Source organism: Anser brachyrhynchus, assembly GCF_964034855.1.
Source record: "Anser brachyrhynchus genome assembly, chromosome: Z".
NCBI classification, from domain to species: Eukaryota; Metazoa; Chordata; class Aves; order Anseriformes; family Anatidae; genus Anser; species Anser brachyrhynchus.
In genome coordinates this window covers 14339366-14360235 of record NC_137697.1, presented here as the reverse complement: position 1 = coordinate 14360235, position 20870 = coordinate 14339366, and the positions used below count along the sequence as shown (strand labels likewise).

Below are 20870 nucleotides of genomic sequence, written 5' to 3'. Positions count from 1 at the left end.
AACACTCCAAAATTCATCAGATCGCTTGTATTCCAGAAACTTTCCCTTCTACTACTTGAAACTCCTCCACATCATCTCCTCACCATTTTCAATCCTGCATTTATTCCTGATCACTATAAATCTCCTTATTTTTATGTAAATATTGCTTTTCATATTGAACAGAATTTTCCTTGTAACTTGGAATCTGAAAGGAACTGAACTATATGTGATACAGAACAAATGAAAGAACATAAAACCTAACGATGCAGCCTCAATTATTATGGAACAATAATTCGTGCTCTTGCAAAATTAAGGAACTTTCCAACATATACCTACACCATGATCATACAACAGGCAGGAAGCTAAAGTGAAACTTATTAAACTCTCTGAACGCCTATCATATCCATTTGGCTATTACAATGAAACCTAAGAATCAAAATAAAGTACAAAAAGACCAGGCAGATTTCTAACAGCAGCATACAGGCCAAATAAGCACAGTAATCCCAGCTCCATAAATGAAGGCCCTGCCAAGGAGCCAGATGTAGGTAGTGGAATACCTCCTGCAGCTTGGCATTGGGGCTCTTTATGTTCCATATGCAAGTGACAAGGAAAGCATAATATTGTATATTTTATCTGGCTAGATGAATGTTTTCTTTCAATTTTTCAGTCCATCTAACTTCTCCTGTGAAGGAATAAGTAAATGCAAAGCACTGATACACTCAAATGCAAGTCTCTAGCACATTTTCTTTCATTATAAAATTATTCATTTCCATAATTCATTTCCATAACATAATTAGCTTAAGATTTTTGACTTTTAGAGAAATAACAGATTACCACTGTTCAGCATCCCAATTGTCTCTGTAAGAATACCCGCTTTGTAACGTGGCCAAAAGCCAACTAGAGAGACGCTGCTCCAGTTTCAGAGGCCATCTAGTGTCCAGGAGAAGCTTTTCACCTCCCACCTAAACTAATGTGATGCAGTTTAAAATTCTACACCCTCCCAACAATTATTATAAAATATTTCTTTATATGCAAATGTAAGACTATAATTTATTGTCTTCAGGAAGCTGTCTAACAGTATTATAAGTATTTAGTTTTTATAAATTCATAGATTTATGCAATCACCAGTTTACTAAATATGCAGCGGTCAAACAAATGCTAAGGATAAACAGAAAACCTAGATACACTGCAGAAAACAAATGCATGTCACTAAGTTTAAGAAGTATTTACAAATATCCGAACATAAGAACTCCATTTAAGATGTGAACTTTGAATTTTAAGTTTGAAGTACTGTACACAATGTCGCAATAAACAGTGTCATAGCCAACAAGCACAGCTGCAGCATCACTGCTGGTACTGAAACATATACAAAGCCCTCACTTCACTGATCACACTGTTAGGCAGCTGATCACAGTACTGCTTAGATGTTTCACTCCAGTGTTCATGAAATGCTTTGGATCAGACCTGCATTAGGTTTGAAGAGCTACAATCTAAGTGGCCTTACATATGAAGTGTCATGTTATTCCCAATACGGTTCTTTAAATTACTTCTTTCGAATTTTCCCCATAAATTGTTAGATTATCCTGGAGCAAAGCCAGTACTTGACGTGGCAGCAGAATACTACCACAAGACACGATCATGGTCTTACCACAGATAAACACTGTCAGTCAGCAACTAAAGTCTAATTTAAACACACTTAAGGATGAGTACAGAATGTGAATATTGAAGAGACATTAGTTTGCATGCATTCTTGGCCTGCTTTCACAAGAAATACCCTCTAAATGTTTTGTAATTAAAAAGGAAAATTAGTATTTTTATATTGTACTGTTCGTCTCATAAATGATTCCTTTTACTGCCTTTTCAGCAACTGGCTGAATAGTTAGAGAAGCTTCAGAAGCATAAATATTTTCATTAGAGTCCTTTCCAATCTTCTTGAAAGAAAGCTTAAATTCAATTCTTGCTCCCCAATGAAGTAGTGTGACAAATTAATTAAATACATTAATTTATTTAGATCAGTGCAGAAGAAACAAGAAATAACATAAAAATTAAAAGGTTTCCATTATTCTTCCCTTTTTGTTTCCCTATAATTCAAAAGAAAAAAAAAAAGGCTTATGGTTTCCATAAACGAAACATTCTTTACTTTCCCCTCAAAATCTGGACAAAAATATAGATCACATGATCACAGAATCACAGAACTGAAGGGGTTGGAAGGGACCTCAGGAGATCATCGGGTCCAACCCTGCTGCCAAAGCAGGTTCCTTAGAGCAGGCTGCCCAGGTAGGCATCCAGACGGGCCTTGAATATCTCCAGAGAAGGAGACTCCACAACCTCCCTGGGCAGCCTGTCCCAGTGCTCCATCACCCTCACCGTGAAGAAATTCTTTTGCGTGTTGGTGCAGAACTTCCCGTGCTCCATCTTGTGGCCATTGCCCCTTGTCCTGTCCCCACAAACCACTGAGAAGAGGTTGGCCAAATCCCTCTGTCTCCCACACTTAAGATATTTGTAAACATTGATAAGATCCCCTCCTCAGTCTTCTCTTCTCCAGGCTGAACAGACCCAGGCCTCCCAGCCTTTCCTCACAGAGAGGATGCTCCAGGCCCCATATCTCTGTGGCCCTCCGCCGGACTAATGGTAACCAAAAAATACAAGTGATTTATTATTTCCCTCTTTTGTCTTAATTCATGCAGTTTGAGTCCTACGGTTTTCAAGCTAGTGGAATTACAAATGCAAAAATACCTTTTAAATGGTTGAGCTTCTAGATTAATCTCATAGAAAACTGAGACAAAAAATTGAAATATTTGCTTTTCTTAAACTATATTCATTTCAAATAAATTAACTTTAAAAGATATTCTTTATAGAAATAGAGATTAGAAGTACACAAAACTAAGACTTCACAACAAGTCTTTTTTGTTCTCTCATTTTGTATTTCCTGCTGTTAAATTTTTTTCAGTTATGGAAGCTGTTGCTTAAATAAGAATGCCACAAAACTGCATTTAAAAAAAATAGTTTTAAAAACTCATTAAAAATACAGTTAATCTGCATATAACGGAGAGATATAATTATGCTTTAGTGTGTAAACATACGCCACACATAAAATATATGTCCATTCAAACACAGATTAAGAAATACATTCTAAGCCTAAAGCTACAATATATGAGTTCCAGTATTTTTCAAATTTCTCATTTTACTAGCGAAAATTCATGAAAATTTTGACTTCAAGAAGGTAAACACTGTGTATAAGATGGAGCTAATGCACATGTCCACTATGAGTGAAGAAGTAGCCCTGACAGAGCAATATAAATAAGTAACTGCAGCCATGTATGTATTTTTCCTCATTCTTAAATTTGTCTGAACAATACATAGAAACACCGGCTTCTGATTTTTTTGACACAAGACCTACAAATACATATTTTTAGTAACATATCCTGATACTGACTTTAAGATGATTCCCACAGGTTATACAAACCCTGAAAATATTATAAATGCAGTTTGACCACAAATGACCTACTATTTTTTACCAAGGGTACAAGCTCCTGAGTGATGTGTTGAGCAGTCCCTCAAGTGTTCAGTTTTTTAGAAATTTTCATAAGGATTGTAAGCAGCCCGAGATGGTCTACACACACAGTAGAATATTTCGCATCAATATGATAATTTTTGCCACGGAATTTAAATAAAAGCGAGAATGAGTGCAATGTCTCATATTTGAAATATAAAGAAAGAGGGTCATAATAATCTGTAACAAATCCCATTATAGTTTGGGGAAGCCCTATAATCTAATACTGATTTCAACTACAAGAGCAGTTTTTAGACACTTTTGATTCACAAACTTCTAAAATTTTCCTGCAGGCTCTATGAATTTCTCCAATCATTTTTAGGTCAGTGATGGTAATCTTTTGAGTTATCTTACTGAACCTCATTTTTCAGTCTATTACATTGAAAAGTCCATTAACAAGCCTTTATTTCACCACAGAACCAACATTTTCATTATCCTCGTGAGAGCTCAGCAAAACTTTTCTAGTGCACCAATATTCTTGAATTGACTGTCATCAGCAAGAAACAAACAGATCACTGTAGTATTAGAGCATCACTAAAAAGGAGAATAAAATTCTGGCTCTCCTGACTGAGATCCCTGAGAAACTGGAAGCAAAACAAAAGAAAAAAAAAGCAACAAAACAGCTTTTCTCTCTCTCTCCTACCTTCAAAAGCTGTTTGCCAATTGTTGGACTCATTTTTTCATCCACCATGAGAATTACTATTCCTCTGTCATCCATACCTCGGCGTCCTGCACGACCTGACATTTGAATGTATTCACCTGAGGATATCTAAGATAAAAGGGAAAGAAAAGTAACAAACATTAGAAAGACAGCAAGAAATTATAAAACAGCACAAACTTATAAAGTGCCATTTACGATTATATAGTGCATGATCATGATGTATAAAAATTAACAGAAGAGTTGTATAAAACACGAAGTCATCACAGATCAAATTCATCATAATTGATCACTAAGGTACTAAGATATAAATCCATGCTTATGAATACTGTTTGTCAAAAGGATGATTTAACCAGTGCTTTCAATAGTTACATTTACTGATACATCGCTACAGTGATTTCCTTAACACCTAGCACCATTTCAATACATGCTTTTTTTACTAATACATCCCTTTTTTACTAATGTCTCACACTTGTAAATCTCAAGTTTGAAATACATGGTGGAGATCATTACAATATATTGCATCTGCAACATCCAATCACAAAAACTATGCTATGTCAATTTAAAAGCAGGAGTTCCACATATCTGATACCAAAAAGGTAGCTACTTCTTTCTTGCATATTTCTTAAAGACATCCAATCAAACTGAATGACTTGTGAAGCGGAACAGCCCAAACTGAGATTGAAGAGATGTTTGTTGCAAAACATATGCTGTTTCATGTCCCATTTACCTTATTTTTCCCATCTCTGAAAGAGGAATAATTTAGAGGAATCAACACTTACCCAGCTTTTGTGATGATTTGTACACCTTTATTATTATTTACATGTGAATTACAGATCTCGTTTTAACATTTAAAAATGCTTAAGTTGCATTCCAACTATTTAAGAACCTGACTCTTCTTCCTCACATCCCTGTCATCCTGTGGGCTACCCAAAATACTCTGCTATAACAGAACAATCAATACTCCCCTGAAGTAGATGATCTCTTCTCTCAGGTCTGTCAAAACCTCAATTTGGTGATCATCATGAGAATACTGAGCCCACTTATTCTCCAGATCCCTCTCACATGGAAGAAAATACTTGATCTCACAGTTCAGGACAAATTGTGCAAGAAGTCTTAGGCTAATCAGCACTTAGGCAAATTCAGCACGAACCTGTTTGATGCCCTTTTGCTCTATCTATCTGCGGTGTTTTTACCCAGATGGGCAGCTGACAACTCCACCAGCTCCACCACAACTGCTCTCCCACTTCCCTCCTCAAAGGGAAAAGAGGAGAAAATACAATGGAAAGGGCTCAAGGGTTGTGATAAGGACAGGGAGATCACTCACCAATTATCATCATGGGCAAAACAGACTCATAGTAGGGACATTAATGTATTTTATTACCCATTACTAACAAGCTAGAGCAGTGAGAAACTTAAAATTCAATCTAAAAATGTCTTCCCGCCATCCACCCTCTTCTATCTCCCCTCCCCGAGCAGTGCAGGGGAACGGGGAACAGGGGCTGCGGTCAGTCCCTAACGCTTCATCTCCGCCGCTCCTTCATGGTCACTCTGCTGTGCCTTCTGCTGCGTGCCTGGAGCATCTCTGGCCCTCCTGCACTGACCTTGGGGCCTGTAGGGCTGGTTCTCACTCTTCACTCTCACAGCTGCTGTTCTGCAGATTTTTTCCCTTTCTTCAATCCGCTCTCACAGAGGCGCAAACAAAATCTCTTATTGGCTTGGCCCTGGGCAGCAGCAGGTCCTTTTGGAGCTGGCTGAAATTGACCCTTATCTAACATGGGGCAGCTGCTGGATTCTTACAATCCCTGCAGCCCCCTGCTACCAAAACCTTGACATGTAAACTCACTATTAAATAATTACATGCATACTCTGAGGAATCTTGTCTTTGGAGTTTGAAGGCTAATTATAAATTGATTAGTGAACAACAAGGAAGACTTTTTGAAAGAAAAAAATATTTTCTATACTGAAAAATACACTTTTCTACACTGAAGTGCATATGTTAACAGTGAATCTTATCTTAGTGAGAGTTTAAATAATGTGATTGAGTCATTCCCACACAGAACCTCTTTTTCACATACCCATCGGAAATCTTTCCCATCAAACTTGCAGGCACTCGTAAACAGCACTGTCCTGGCTGGCATATTAATTCCCATAGCAAAAGTCTCTGTTGCAAATAAGGCCTAAATAAACAGACTAAAGTTAAGCAAGCAAAAACAAAGACTAAGAAAACATGTAAATAGTCAAAGATTGCACAAAACTCCAGATTTTACTACTTATGTACTGTCAACATAACAACACAGGCACATTCAGTGTTTAAAAACTGGAACAAAACCATTCTTTCCCCCTTCCCTTATTTCTTCTAGGAAAACAAGGTTAGTCATATGGGACCATGTGCCAGAAGTAAACACAAGTTCTGCAAATGCAATAAATGCTAGAAGCACTTGCAAGATTTCAGAAAACACTTTTGCCCCTCTAATCTGCGTTTTCACAAGAATATATCATACAACAGTTGAAAATTTTGAAATTATACACTGCAGGTTTTAATACTTCAAAATAAAATCTGAACACTTAAAACTAGAGCTGTAATTATGTACTATTATAGGATATTTAAGGCAATGCATTTTAGACTAAATGGTAAAAAACCAGCTTCAAGAGTTTTTTTTTCCAGACAAAGATGGAGATATTTATGCAAACACACACACTTTCACGGAAAGCGAGCTGCAACTAATCATATAAAATAACCTGTGTTACTAGAAGACCTAAAGACTTACAGAGGGGATGTACGCATTTGCAGAACCCAATATCTAGATCCACAAAACAGAACCCCGCCCCTTATATGTATGTAGTTCTATTTAAGACTGCCTACTAACTAGTCTATACAATGTTTTAAAAAAGCTTTTGGTAAATACTAATCCTGAATAGAAGCATACTCAAACCACAAAGCATTTTTCAGAATGGCATTTGCAATGAGTCCTTCTTTCCCCTTTTTCACTCAAGAAGCAGATCTCCACCGTACCCTACTGCACGTTCTGAGCTAAGATATACTCCTCTGGTTTGTCAGGATTACTGACAGTGTATTCAGAACAGATTAAAACCCAAATGTGGACGTAAAACATGTACCTTTATTAGGCCCTCAGAGAAAAGAATTTCTATGGTTTCTTTCAAGATAGGAAGCAGACCGCCATGATGGATACCAATTCCACGCTTCAGAAGAGGAAGTACGTGCTCAACCTGGGAAGAAACACAAGACCAGTAAAGAAATTTTAATATTATTTGCAGAAATATAAAACCTCTGCTCTTAGCATACATGTATTTAAAATCAAGAAATGGTGGATTACAGTAATGTTGTGGTTTAAGCCAGCAGGCAGCTCAACACCACAATGCCATTCGCTTACTCCCACCATCCCCTGCAGCGGGATGGGGGAGAGAATTGGAGGGAAAAAGAAGTAAAAGCTCTTGGGTAAATGCCCACCCCAGCCAGCCACCCCATATTAGATGTTCAGCATAACACCACATGGTGTGGGAAACCCATTTGGCCAGCTTAGGCCAGCTGTCCTGGTGCTGTCCCCTCCCAGCTCCTGGCGCACCCCCAGCCTCTGCACTGGCAGGGCAGTGTGAGAAGCTGAAAAGTTCTGGACTTAGTGTAAGCACTGCTCTGCAGCAGCTAAGACATCAGCGTGGTATCAGCATTATTCTAAATTCAAAACACAGCATCATGCCAGCTACTAGGAAGAAAATTAACTCTATCCTAGCCAAATCCAGTACAAATACGCCACTTCAATACTATTTTCTACTCAAAACTAGGAATGGTAAGAATGGTAAAGCCAACAGCCAATTTTTTCAGCAGTAGTCATAAATTGGCTAAGGCCAACTGTGAAGCTACATGCTAATTTGCAAATGCAGTTAATATTTAAATTAATCTCTCTCTCTATATATACATATATCATTTTTTCCAAACAGTGATTTGCATATGCATATTTTGTATTGATATTGTATTGTACTGAACGCAGTGATTTCATTTATTGATCTGTGTAGTAACAGTGAATTGTGCACCTATGAACACTGCAAAGGGAACTTGAGGCTGTCAATGACTGAATTACTCTCTTTATTTCTAAGAACTTTACACTTTAAAATAGCTATGTAAGTTTTGTCTTCAAAGAAAAAAAAAACAGAGACAAAGGTAAGACTGTCATTAATGATCTAACTATGAACATTTGGTTACCACCCCACACCTAATTCTGAGAATATGCTTTTCAGATGTCAATGCCTACAGAGACCAAAACAGATCATACGGATACAATCCCTCTATGTGCTGTTTTTTTCAGTACACTTAACGCCTTATACATCGGATTCCTATCTTCAGTTCTTCTCAAGTTCAAAAACAGAACAGACATCTTGAATCTGAAGTGAGCAGGCACGGCCAAAAATCAAGTGGTTGTTTTTTTCAAGGAGGAATTGCCATGCTCATAGTAAAGATCACTACATAATAACTGATGGATGCAAGTAATGGAAAGGGGTGCAGAAGAAACTAGTTTTCAGATTTACTGAATGCCATAATATTCTGTCCATTTAGAAGATTGGATTTTTCTACTGTAAAGATACAGTCACTACACTTAGTGACTGGAGGGTAAATTACAATGCAGATGGATCACTGCAATTTTTGAAAGGCTCAGTGGTCAATACCAGACAAAGTGCATACTGCATCCATGTTTGAACTATTTCCAGACAGTTTTAGCCCCAGTATACGCTCTCATGTGTACTTAAAAACATACTTGGAAAAAAAAACAACACAGGGTACAAACTCCCTGGTTAGTTTTATCACATGTGATTTGCTGGAATCGCAACTAGAAGGAATCCTAGTCACTGAATCCTGTTCACAACGTAACAGACAGGAAACCTCAGAGAGATCAACGAGAATATCCAGTTTATGATTTCTGTACCCACTATACAAGACCCTCAGTCTCAAAAGCTGCAGAAAACAGGAGACCAGTAGTTACCCTTGTTTAGTCTACACTCACCTGAGGAAGCTTTTTGTCTTCGTCTGACAAACAGTCAATCGCATTATTGAATACTTCTTCAACCATCTTTTTTTCTTCATCTGAAAAGGCAATTTGTAATTTATTAGCCTTCTAGGTTTTGTAATAACTTGGGTAAATAGAGCGTTACTACATTCTCAAATTTGTAAAATTTAAAAATAGTGTAGAAGGCTGTGAAATCTACACAAAACCACCTACACTGTGGTCAGACAATCAATCAATGTGGGCCTTAAAGAGCCTAACAGTAACTGTATGCTTAGGGAAGAGGAAGAATAGCACAAACCTGCAAAAATAATCACAATTTCAGCTACCATTAAGCTTGGTATTTCTCAGCTTTACGTATGTTCTATCTATTTCATAAACCTCCACGTTTGTCTTCTACCTAACAGTACCCGTCTGCACTCTACTCTGTTTATTCTTACACACTTTCTGTACACTGAACCAGAACGTGCAATGACTGGGGAGCAAGTGAGCAAGCAAGAATCCTGAAGAGTTCTCACACAAGAAAGGGTATTCTGACTTACAACAGACCTCTTACTTTTGTTACTCCTCTTAACATTTCCAAGAGGCCACAAACTTAAGCTCATTTTCCAAGCTTGGTCTTAATCCAAAATGAAAAAAAAGTCTTCTTTGTTTACTGTTATGGTTCTTCTTTGATGAGATGGGAGAGGAAGTAAGGAAAGAAAAGTGGACTGAACAGTTGAGCAAGAACAGTCTAGTGGTTTCTTATACAGCTGTTTTAACTTGGAGAAAACGCTCAGATTTCTAGATAGACATTTCTAGAAATTCTTCTGCTATTATCACAGTGAACAGCATTTTGGAGAAAGAAAAGTTTATAATAGAGGAACAGTTAAACATTGTGAAGATCAAATACTCTGTGTACCCAGTTTCCTACTGAAAATGGGCTGATGTACCGGAATGGTAAATAAATGCTAATTTAAAAAGTGATAAGTATTTTGTATTTGTTTTTACACAAAAAGACTCAAATGAAATAGAAATAACTACCCAGAATAATATTTCACTTCAAAGTACAATTGTTTGTTGAATAAAACTATATTTTACTTATCAGTACCTGTATTGAAATCTAACTTTGTCATCTGAAGTGCATAGGCTTCACAATCTTTTTTACTGAAGCTGAAAATAATTACAGGTTGGAAATTCCTTTCCATGATCATCTTCACAATCTTAAAAACATTTGAAGGACCTGTAGAGAGATCACATGAATTTCAAAGTTATTTTAGCAGAAAATTATTCTGTTAAGTAATAATTAAAATAGAAGCACAACTTAGCTGCAACTTTTATTTTTATTTTTTAAAGAAAAGTTATATAATCTAAGAAGTTACTTAAGAATGAGATTCAAACTCACCTTTTGTTCCTCCTTTCCTGCCTTTCTGGTCCCCTTTCGCTAAGTCTCCTGCATCTCTAAGCACTTGCATTGCTGTGTTAAAATTATCTTCTCTGAAGTCTCCCTAGATATAAAACACAACCTTTGTAAACAATTACTTCTTACATAGCCCACTGAAAAATACATACTTACTTACATATCTAGTACTATTACCACACATTTACATGCAGAAGGACAAAAAAACAACGCATAAGCTTACAAGTGACATTATTAGGTTGAGTGTCACAGCTCAGAATTATATTTGTGTCTCTGAAGTTATTGTTCATCATTTTATCTACTACACCATCAACTAAGTTAGACATGCTCAGTGACTGTGGTGGTTTCACACCGACAGACAACTGAAAAACACCACACCGCTTTCTTACTCCTCAAGGTAAAAGGGGGAAAAAATACCATGCAAAAGGGCTCAAGGGTTGAAGTAAGGACAGGGAGATCACTCAGCAATTACCACAGAGAAAAGATTCATCATTAGGGATTAATATGATTTATTGCTTATCACTAGCAGACTAGAACAGTGAAAAAATAGAAGCTAACTAAAAACACCTTCCCCTTCCCACCCACTCTTCTACCTCCTCCCCCAGAGCAGTTCAGGGGAATTCTTCCTGTGTGGGCTCCTCCCCAAGGGCTGCAGGGGAACTTCTCTTCTGTATCTGCAGCACCTCACCTCCTGCCCTCCTTCTGCACTGACCTTGGGGCCTGCAGGGCTGGTTCTCACTACTCCCTCTCCCAGCTGCTGTTGTGCAGCAGTTTTTTCCATTTTGTTAAGCGTGCTCTCTCCGATGTGCAACCAGTGTTGATCACTGGCTCAACTTTGGCCAGCAGTGGGTCCTTTTTGGAGCTGGCTCTGCTCTGACATTGGGCAGCTGCTGGGCTCTGCTCTCAGAGGCCACTCCTGCAGCCCCCTCCTACCAAAGCCTTGCCACGTAAACCCAATACAATGGCACAATAGCAAAACTGACTTATAGGAACGTCTACATGAAGATATTCTACCCAATGAAGTGCAATACTGCTGTTTACGGCATAAGCTACTATTGTGCATGTCAATAATGAATTTTAAACATTGTTACTTCTGAATCATCTAAAAACACAAAATCATTTTGCCCCCTCAACTGAAGGAAAATTTAAATAATGCTACCTTTAAAACAAACAAAAAAGAAAATTAAGTGAGAAACAGTACCAGAAACCTCAGAAAGCAAGGATGAGGGTGCTTAATACCATCTCAGCAAAGCATTACTCAGCTGAGTACATGACATTAGATAATAAAATTAGTGTCTTCTATATGATTCCAAAATCAGCATCTCAGAGATCACCATTACCCATTTGAACTTCATTTTATTTTAACATCAACATCCTTTGCATAGTCAATCCAATTTCCGCAAAAGATGAAACTCGTTACTGATATGTGAGGAAAAAGAAATTTCAAACTAATTGACTATCCCTTACATTTTCATCAACGACGAGACGCAATCCATCTCCTCCTGCTGGGAATATATAGTGCTGCAGTGGAGTAGGTCGATAGTCTGTGTAAATCACATGGCAGGGCTACAAAAAAGAACAGCACATATGTAAATATTTCATATTTCTAAATGCACTGGAAAAATACTGGCTTGAGGGAAAATCCAATGCATTTATTTTAAAATACATCATTCTAAAAGCCAGAAGCTAAGACTCAAAGAAATTTAGTTAAGTTTTCTTTCCTGAATACGGATTTTATACTAATGATGTTGCTTAAAAACATGAAAGCTTGCTAATCCTTCAGAGGAATACAAGTTGACAACAAACAACCTCTCATAAAAAAGAAAAAGTAAAGATAGGTAATGGTCTCTTCTGTATTATTAAACAGACTTGGAATATGCTAACATCTTTAAAAACTAAAGGAAGAACTATTAATTTCTATTTTGTAAAAAAGCCTGCAGTATTTCTTGCACCACCTAAAAACGGCACACTGTATACTTTTTAAAACATGAAAAGCTTTAACATGTAACATTTGTTTAGAAAAAAATAAATGAAACACTTCCTTAAAAAATATTAAATATTATATAAATCTGCTTTAAAAAATAATCAGCCAAGTGTTCTGCAAAACAAAGTCAAAGCTTTGTGCCAAGCTTGAATAAACATCTCTTATACTATGCTCCTTTCATCACAAGCCACATGAGAATCAGAGCTTGGAGTTATTTTTAAAATCAGAGCAACCTCTTGTGGAAGTTCCATCCCCAATTCTAATTCACATATTCTTTGCTGCAAAACCATCACTGAAAAAAACGGAATAAAAATTAACTGAAAGGTTCTGGAACAGGACATATTCATCATATTCCTCTTTTCTCATTTTGTCTGTATATATATACACATTATTTCCTAGGAATTGATGGTTTACTTTTCATTCTTGCATTCTAGTAGCAGCACATATCACTCATATGAACCATGCTATGCTAATCGAGCAAGGCAGTGGTCCTGTCCTTAAGCTCATTATGAGAATCCTCTATGTGAAATGGAGCAGTACTTGCTAAGTACAGTTTAAGCCTGGGATAACAGTAAGGGCCCTGCATACGGGCGTAGTTTGAAAACAGAGGTCCCAGAACTATAAACTCCACTGACGGTCAGTCACAGAAGACATGCAGCTTTGACAGCTGGTAAAAAAAAATAAAAAATGCCATAAATTAAGGAAGAAAATAAGCAGCAGCTAAGAAAAAGATGTGAGCAGCAGGATACGGAACCTGCTTTCAGCCTGGGATAGTATCTTCTGGAATTGTGCACAACATAGTCTATGGGCCAAAAAACACCTAGACACCGAAGAATTCAGTGCAAGACAAGATCTTCTATTAAGAAAGGACTATTATTACAGGAATTGCTGTTGCGGAATGGAATCACTCTAGGATGGACATCTGCTCTCCCTGCCAGTTCCAAGGACCTATGCTGTGTCTCTCTACTTTCTTCTTCCCTGCCTGCCTGCTTCCAGGACCCTGCTCCTCAATCTGCCTGTTTCATTAAGTTCAGCTTTGCCTCTCTCTTCCAGCCTGTTTCAGGAACTACGATGTGCTAGTCAACTGTGTGCAGTTTTGGATGCCACAATATAAGAAGGACATAAAACTACTAGAGAGTCCAAAGGAGTGCTACAGACGTGGCAAAGGGTCTAGAGAAGACGAATGAGGAGTGGCTGAGGTCCCTTGGCTTGTTCAGCCCAGAGCAGAGCAGGCTGAGGGGCGGCCTCACGGCGGCCTGCAGCTCCCTCATGAGGGGAGCAGAGGGGCAGGTGCTGAGCTCTGCTCTCTGGGGACAGCAAGAAAACAGGAAGAGAAATAATTACGAATTTGTGTGAACTTAGCAAGCATATCCAAGATATAACTGAAAGCTCATAAAAATGTGTGACAAGTACTTGTCATGCTGCTGTCAGCCCACTGACAATCACACACCTATTTTAATGCAAACAATGAAAGAAAAGTTTGTCGCTGTTGAAACAGAGATGAATATAACGTTTACGGATTGCAAACAAGCCCTTTGAAGCCTCTACGTCCTGAAAGGCCTGCCTCTGAAAATCATAGTATTTTCACAGTGTTTCATAATTCAGAGTGTTTGTTGAAATCAAGCTGGTGTCTAAATAAATGGTGAAAATAAACTATTAAAGAAAGAAACATTAAAGCTGTATGTAGAACCAACAGCCCGTACAGGCGCAAAGACTAAGTGTACTATCAAAGAAGGCAGGAGTGATCTATACCATCAGTTAGAAGCCATAGTAACATGGCTAAAGAGAGGCTTGTAGGTCCATTTTTTTTCAAAGACACAGTATTACACCACAAGATCACAAGGACAGAGGTCTATCACATCAAAATTACCTGTTTGTGAAGATGACAGATCCATTCAGCAAACTGACGAGCATTTGGAATAGTTGCAGAAAGGAACACATAATGAACATTGTCAGGGAGCAAAATAATTGTCTCTTCCCAAACTACACCACGTTCTGAAAATGGAAAAATCATACGGGAAATTTATGTTATTAAAGTCTGTTTTTCAGCTCTGAAGCCAAAGAACAGCATACTTAAATAGAAAATAAAACAAAATCTAACAAACGTCTCATATATAAGTACACACAAATGTCCTCAAAGTTGTTTTTGTCTCAGCAAAGACAATGCAGATTGCTACGCACAATAACTATTTCACAAAATTCAGTAGAAAACATATTCTGAATGATTTATGCACAAAGGTGTCTGATTTCAAGAGAAAATAGATTTAATAAAGTCTTTGTTCTTCAAAAAAACGGATATGAAATGCAAAATACATATGTAAGTTACCTGAATCTCTCATGTAGTGGATTTCATCAAAAATAACCCATGCAACTTCTCGCATAACCTCAGAACCTCTGTAGAGCATACTTCTCAGGATCTAGAAAAGGGGGAAAAAAGGATTTGCCAAAAACTGAGATTTAAAGTTCCTGAGTAAGAGTCCAAAAGCATGAATTTACAGGGACTACCTATTTTTTTAATAATTTGAAGTTAAATGAAGCGCAAGGGAGAAATAATGAACTTTCTGATTTTTTTTTTTTTACCTTAACTGGGCTTCTAATGATAATTTTAATTTATTACTGTCAGACCTTTCCAGTCAAAAAAGGGTACAAAACCACAGATAGATCAAGAACTTGTGTCTGATCTTACCTCTGTTGTCATCACCAGACAAGAAGCTGTAGGATTAATGGTGACATCCCCAGTCATCAAACCAACATCCTGAAACTCTTCATACATCTCACGGTACTTCTGATTACTCAGAGCTTTAATTGGACTCGTAAATATCACACGCTGTTTCTCCCTCAAAGCCAAGGCAATTGCATACCTGTATTCAAACATTGAACATGTTAAAGTTGCCAGAAGATATCCACAACTTTTTAGTTTCCTCAGATATTTTGGTTGAAAAAAAAAATGTAATTCAAAACACCAGTAGAATGATATGAAGCATTTCACATCAGTTTAAGTTCAGTGCAATCTAAACTTAACTACTTGTGTCTCTCTGGAGAGTGACAACTGCCTGACAAGTTAACTGATTTAGATGAACTTCAGAACACATCTAATTTTAACTAAAAATCTAATCATAAATGCTTTGTGTCAAACTACTATTATTTGAACCCACGTAATATATTTTCATGTACATCTCACTTCTCATTTCAAGTCAGCAAAGTCACTCGAAACCCCGATAAAAAAGTAGGTGCTTGTTTAAACATTTCTTGCCTAATAAACACCAAGATGATAATTAAATCAAACTGATACTTCTGACATAAAAGTTAAAAAAAAACACACATGACCTTCTTTATTAGCTGCAAATATGGGCTAGAACACAAAGGTATTTTTTCTAAATTCATGTAAATCTGTATTGCAGAAATTTTTCTCTCAGTCTATAGAAAAACATCTCAATAAGGACAGATTGTTTAAAAATAAAATACAAGCTTAAACATTACTCAAGCCTTTCAATACCCACTAAGCTAGATGAAAGAAATAACTATTTATATTCTAGTGCAGTCAATTCAATTCCAAGCTTTTTAATGTAGGAATTGATGCACAACAGCTACTGATGGTTCAACAAAATGACAGCAAAAGCATCACACCATTTTCTCATTAGAGCCTGTCAGAAAGTTACTTACTCTGCACATACAGTTTTACCAGCTGATGTATGAGCTGACACTAACACAGACTGGTTATTATCTACACAAAGAATCGCTTCCCTCTGAAAGGCATCAAGACTAAATGGATATTCCTAAAAAGAAAGCAAAAACATTACATATTTTTAACACAGACTACTACCTACATTGATTATTCTCTGACCAAACGAGCATGCAAACTACAGGCAGAAATGAAATCATGCATGTAGACATTTGTAATTTCAATTAACCTTAATCCAGTATTTTGAAGTGGCTTGGTATTTACATAAAATTATCTAACACACACACCCAAGATCTTTGATGATATCTTGTTGTTGTATGGAGTGAAAATCTGTCCCGGACGACTGGATTTTCTCTTATTTACTAAGTCAGGAGAGAAACTATAGCACAGCACCAAAGCCTTTGCCCGATGTCGAAGAATAGAAACGAAACCACAAAGGCCTATCCACTCCATTCAACCACTTCATTTTACTCTACCACATTTAAAATACAAATATCAATCCTACTTACGACAGGTCATCTTTTTAAACCTTTGTCTAGTCTTACTGGCTAAGTACAATATTTTTCTTCTACCCTTACCTGCTAACTGAACATATGCAAAAGAAAAAATAATGGAATCTATCACATACTTTTGCAGGTTTTCCAGTTCTTGGCTTTAGACCTGTGAACTCTTCATCTGCTGGAAGTGCAACCTATAAAATATATTTTAAACAATTGCATAATTCTGTGTGTCCATTCCAGTGATGTATCAAGCTACGAAAAGCTGAGGAAGGAAATGCAAAACGCATGACAACTCATATGAATTTCTATTATACTGGTTCTACGAGCTCATGTGTCAAGTGTCCTTCCTCTCAGCATCTTTACCCTCCTGACAACAGTACCCCTTTACCCATTTCTCTGATACTCCTTGCTGTCTGATGTGAAATATTTCTGGTTTACCTAATTTGAAACATAAACTCCTCAGGTCAAGATGCAGTCACAGTTTCTGACCAACAGAGGTTAAAAGCAATTACACAGCTCACGTTGATCACGCTCCCTTTCCAGGGACAATGTGTTTATGCAGGTTAAGTTCCTGTTCCTGGCTAATATCTATATTCATTCATGCTAAATATTTAAGCCCTCTTCAGTTACTAAGTGATGACAAACCTCTATCAGACATCTCTACATAACAAAGACTGTGCAGATGCATTGGCTTTAAAACCTGTATCATCAATTGTACAGACAGTTTCTTCTTTTTTTCGAGGTGCTCGAGAGAGTCCAGAGAAGGGCAACGAGGCTGGTGAGGGGTCTGGAGAACAGCTCTTACGAGGAGTGGCTGAGGGAGCTGGGGTTGTTCAGCCTGGAGAGGAGGAGGCTCAGGGGTGACCTTATCGTGCTCTACAGGTACCTTAAAGGAGGCTGTAGCAAGGTGGGGGTTGGTCTGTTCTCCCACGTGCCTGGTGACAGGACGAGGGGGAATGGGCTAAAGTTGCACCAGGGGAGGTTTAGGCTGGATATTGGGAAGAACTTCTTTACTGAAAGGGTTGTTAGGCATTGGAATGGGCTGCCCAGGGAAGTGGTTGAGTCACCATCCCTGGAGGTCTTTAAAAGACATTTAGATGTTGAGCTTAGTGATATGGTTTAGTGGAGGACTTGTTAGTGTTAGGTCAGAGGTTGGACTGGGTGAACTTGGAGGTCTCTTCCAACCTAGACGATTCTGTGATTTATTAAAAATGCATCACCATACAGGGTCTTTTAATGTGACCCTAATTAACATGGGTTAGTTCTGGAAGACAGATAAGCACAAATACAGGCTGGTCAGAGAATGGATTGACAGCAGCCCTAAGGAGAAGGACCTGGGGGGTGTTGGTTGATGAGAAGCTCAACATGAGCCAGCAATGTGCGTTTGCAGCCCAGAAAGCGAACCGTATCCTGGGCTACATCAAAAGCAGAGTGGCCAGCAGGATGAGGGAGGTGATTGTCCCCCTCTGCTCTGCTCTTGTGAGACTCTGCCTGGAGCCCTGCATTCAGCTCTCGGGCCCCCAGAACAAGGACACGGACCTGTTAGAACATGTCCAGGCAAGAGCCACAAAGATGATCAAGGGGTTGGAGCACCTCTCCTGCACGGACAGACTGAGGGAACTGGGGTTGTTCAACCTAGAGAAGAGAAGGCTCCTGAGAGAACTTATAGCGGCCTTCCAGTACCTAAAAGGGTCCTACAGGAAAGCTGGGGAAGCCTTACAGGAAAGTCAGGCAGCATAGCAATAGGACAAGGAGTAATGGCTTTAAACTAAACGAGGGTAAGATTACATTAGCTATATGGAAGAAATTCTTTACTGTGAGTGTGGTGAGGCACTGGCACAGGCTGCCCAAGAGAAGCTGTGGATGCCCCATCCCTGGAAGTGTTCAAGGCCAGATTGGATGGGGCTTTGAGCAACCTGGTCTGATGGAAGATGTTCCTGCCCGTGGCAGTGGGGTTGGAATTAGATGATCCTTAAGTTCCCTTCCAACCCAAACTATTCTATGATTCAGTGATTCTAAGACAGAAGAAAAAACAAATGGAGCAATGTACATGCAAGTACAGGAAAGTTAAAATTTACATATTTAATACTCATAGAAACTCTTCCTGACAATCATTTTGAGATGAAGGATGATTAAAAATAATAAAATAAAAATCAGCATTAATGCTTCTGATTTTTCGTATTATAATTGTATCATTTCCATTAACATAATCTGAAAATAGATAGTTTTCATTTTCTTGCTTTCACATAGTCTTTTTTTCCCATTTTACCAAAATGTCATTTTCAACACAAACCAGCTTTACAAGAAGGTCTTTCTTTCTTGAAACAGACTAGGAAAATACTTCCATGCACTGCTGAACAGTAACACTGTACCATGAGTACAGACTTATTTCAATAATCTGCAGGCTCTCTTCCTCAAGAACAGCACTCAGAATGTGCTCAATACCTTTTAAATACAAAGATCTACCAATATTATCGAGTTTTCCACAACCACTCATTTTATTGCATTTATCATTCAAACAGCTTCTAGTACGATATCCTGTTGAATTTTAAAGTATATTTTGTGCATGGACAATGTCAGGTGCATACCTCAAACTATTTACAGGCCTGTTCAATCTTAAATGTACTATCAAATGACATATAATTAGTACAATAATAAATACAAACAATATTATAATACTAGCAGTAATGCATGTACTTCTACAAAAAAGCCTAGAGTTTCCATGTTCATTTGCACTGCACTCACCTCATGTGTGCAACCTTCAACAGTTTCCACAGCTTGCACCTTTACGTGTGGCATCAGGTCTGCCAGACTAAAAATATATGAGTTAGGATTGCCCAGGAATACATGTAAGAATCCTGTTTTCTTTATAAAATGATAAACGTTGAACTTCACCTTTACTTTAACTGTAGCACTAAAAAAAGGATGCACAAACTTAAACTGGACATTTGGTAGAGGTTACTACCAGTACTAAGAACACCTGTAAGTTAATGTTTTGCTATTGTTTAAGTGTACTTTAGCTACTACTTTAGGATTTTAAACATTTTAAAAACTTGCATCACAAAATTCCTCTTGGGTCACATTTATAAAAGCATGTTCCTGTAGAGTTTTCCAATTAAATATGGACTTTTTTTCTCAGTATACAAAAGCAAAATTCAAGACCTGTATTTTATGGTACTGAATAACAGCAGCCTGAAACAACCCAAACAGCTGCCTTAAGACAAGAACCCTCTTTTTCTTTATCCTTCTTTCATGGCCACAAGCAGCTAGTGTCTCACGGCATAAAACAGTCGTTTTCTCATGCGGTATTTACATACTTCAGTAAGCTATAATAGACAAGTACACATTTTATTGAGACCACTCACATAAAAACTAACTTAAAATGGTAACTCTGGTTCTGCTTTGCTTCTGTACAAGTACTCTATGATTGCAATGTTCTGAAAAGTCTTCTCATGACTGTTCTCACAGAAAATTTTATCTTGAACTTGAGAAAAAAATGACCACTTAAGAGCAATGAATTCTGTCTGACAGAAGCGATATGTCACCCAGAGAAAAGTACAAGAACTCAGCAAGCACACACTTTTTACTTCTGTAGTTGAGTCTTCTACATCTTGAACTAGGAGGTACACATCTGTATTTGGTAGTTCCGCATGAAGTTTTATTCCATGAACTTATCTAATTGTTTCTGAACCAACAGCAACGTCCAAGTTCCCAACAATCTCTTAAGACAGACTACGCTGACAAAGTTCCTGCACTGTCCCTTCAATCTATTTTTTCACAACCCTCATAATACCTGTCAGGAGGTTCTAGAAAGAAAACAGACAGGCGCACAGATCCTAAGGCACAAAAATGGCATTCTAGCTACCCTTCGGTTGCCTCATCTCCCCAGCTTTCAACATGTCCAAGCTTTCCCTCTTCTCCATGTCAGGTACCTGCCATTTGTGTTCAAATTTAAAAGAACGTCTACACTTCTATCACAAATACGTCCTGCAATTATAATCTTACACGCCTCAAAAGTCTTTTTTTCTGTCTCTCTCGTCAAGTTCATATTCCTGTATCCGAAGCTGATTATGTCTTCCAGTGAGGTGGAAGGAGGC

The 20870-nt window shown here is 37.9% G+C and overlaps 1 protein-coding gene across 1 annotated transcript in view; it reads right to left on the bottom strand.

Annotated features, from left to right (window-relative positions):
• Positions 1-20870, bottom strand: part of MTREX (Mtr4 exosome RNA helicase) — a 46882-nt gene that overhangs the window by 25144 nt on the left and 868 nt on the right. The window contains exons 3-15 of the mRNA XM_080574593.1: positions 19519-19585; positions 16902-16964; positions 16255-16367; positions 15278-15452; positions 14918-15008; positions 14462-14586; positions 12075-12173; positions 10593-10695; positions 10299-10430; positions 9209-9288; positions 7311-7421; positions 6269-6370; positions 4176-4301 (exon numbers count right to left, since the gene is read on the bottom strand). Coding sequence (XP_080430719.1) covers positions 4176-4301; positions 6269-6370; positions 7311-7421; positions 9209-9288; positions 10299-10430; positions 10593-10695; positions 12075-12173; positions 14462-14586; positions 14918-15008; positions 15278-15452; positions 16255-16367; positions 16902-16964; positions 19519-19585 — 1387 coding nt within the window. The remainder of the gene's footprint in view (positions 1-4175; positions 4302-6268; positions 6371-7310; positions 7422-9208; positions 9289-10298; positions 10431-10592; positions 10696-12074; positions 12174-14461; positions 14587-14917; positions 15009-15277; positions 15453-16254; positions 16368-16901; positions 16965-19518; positions 19586-20870) is intronic.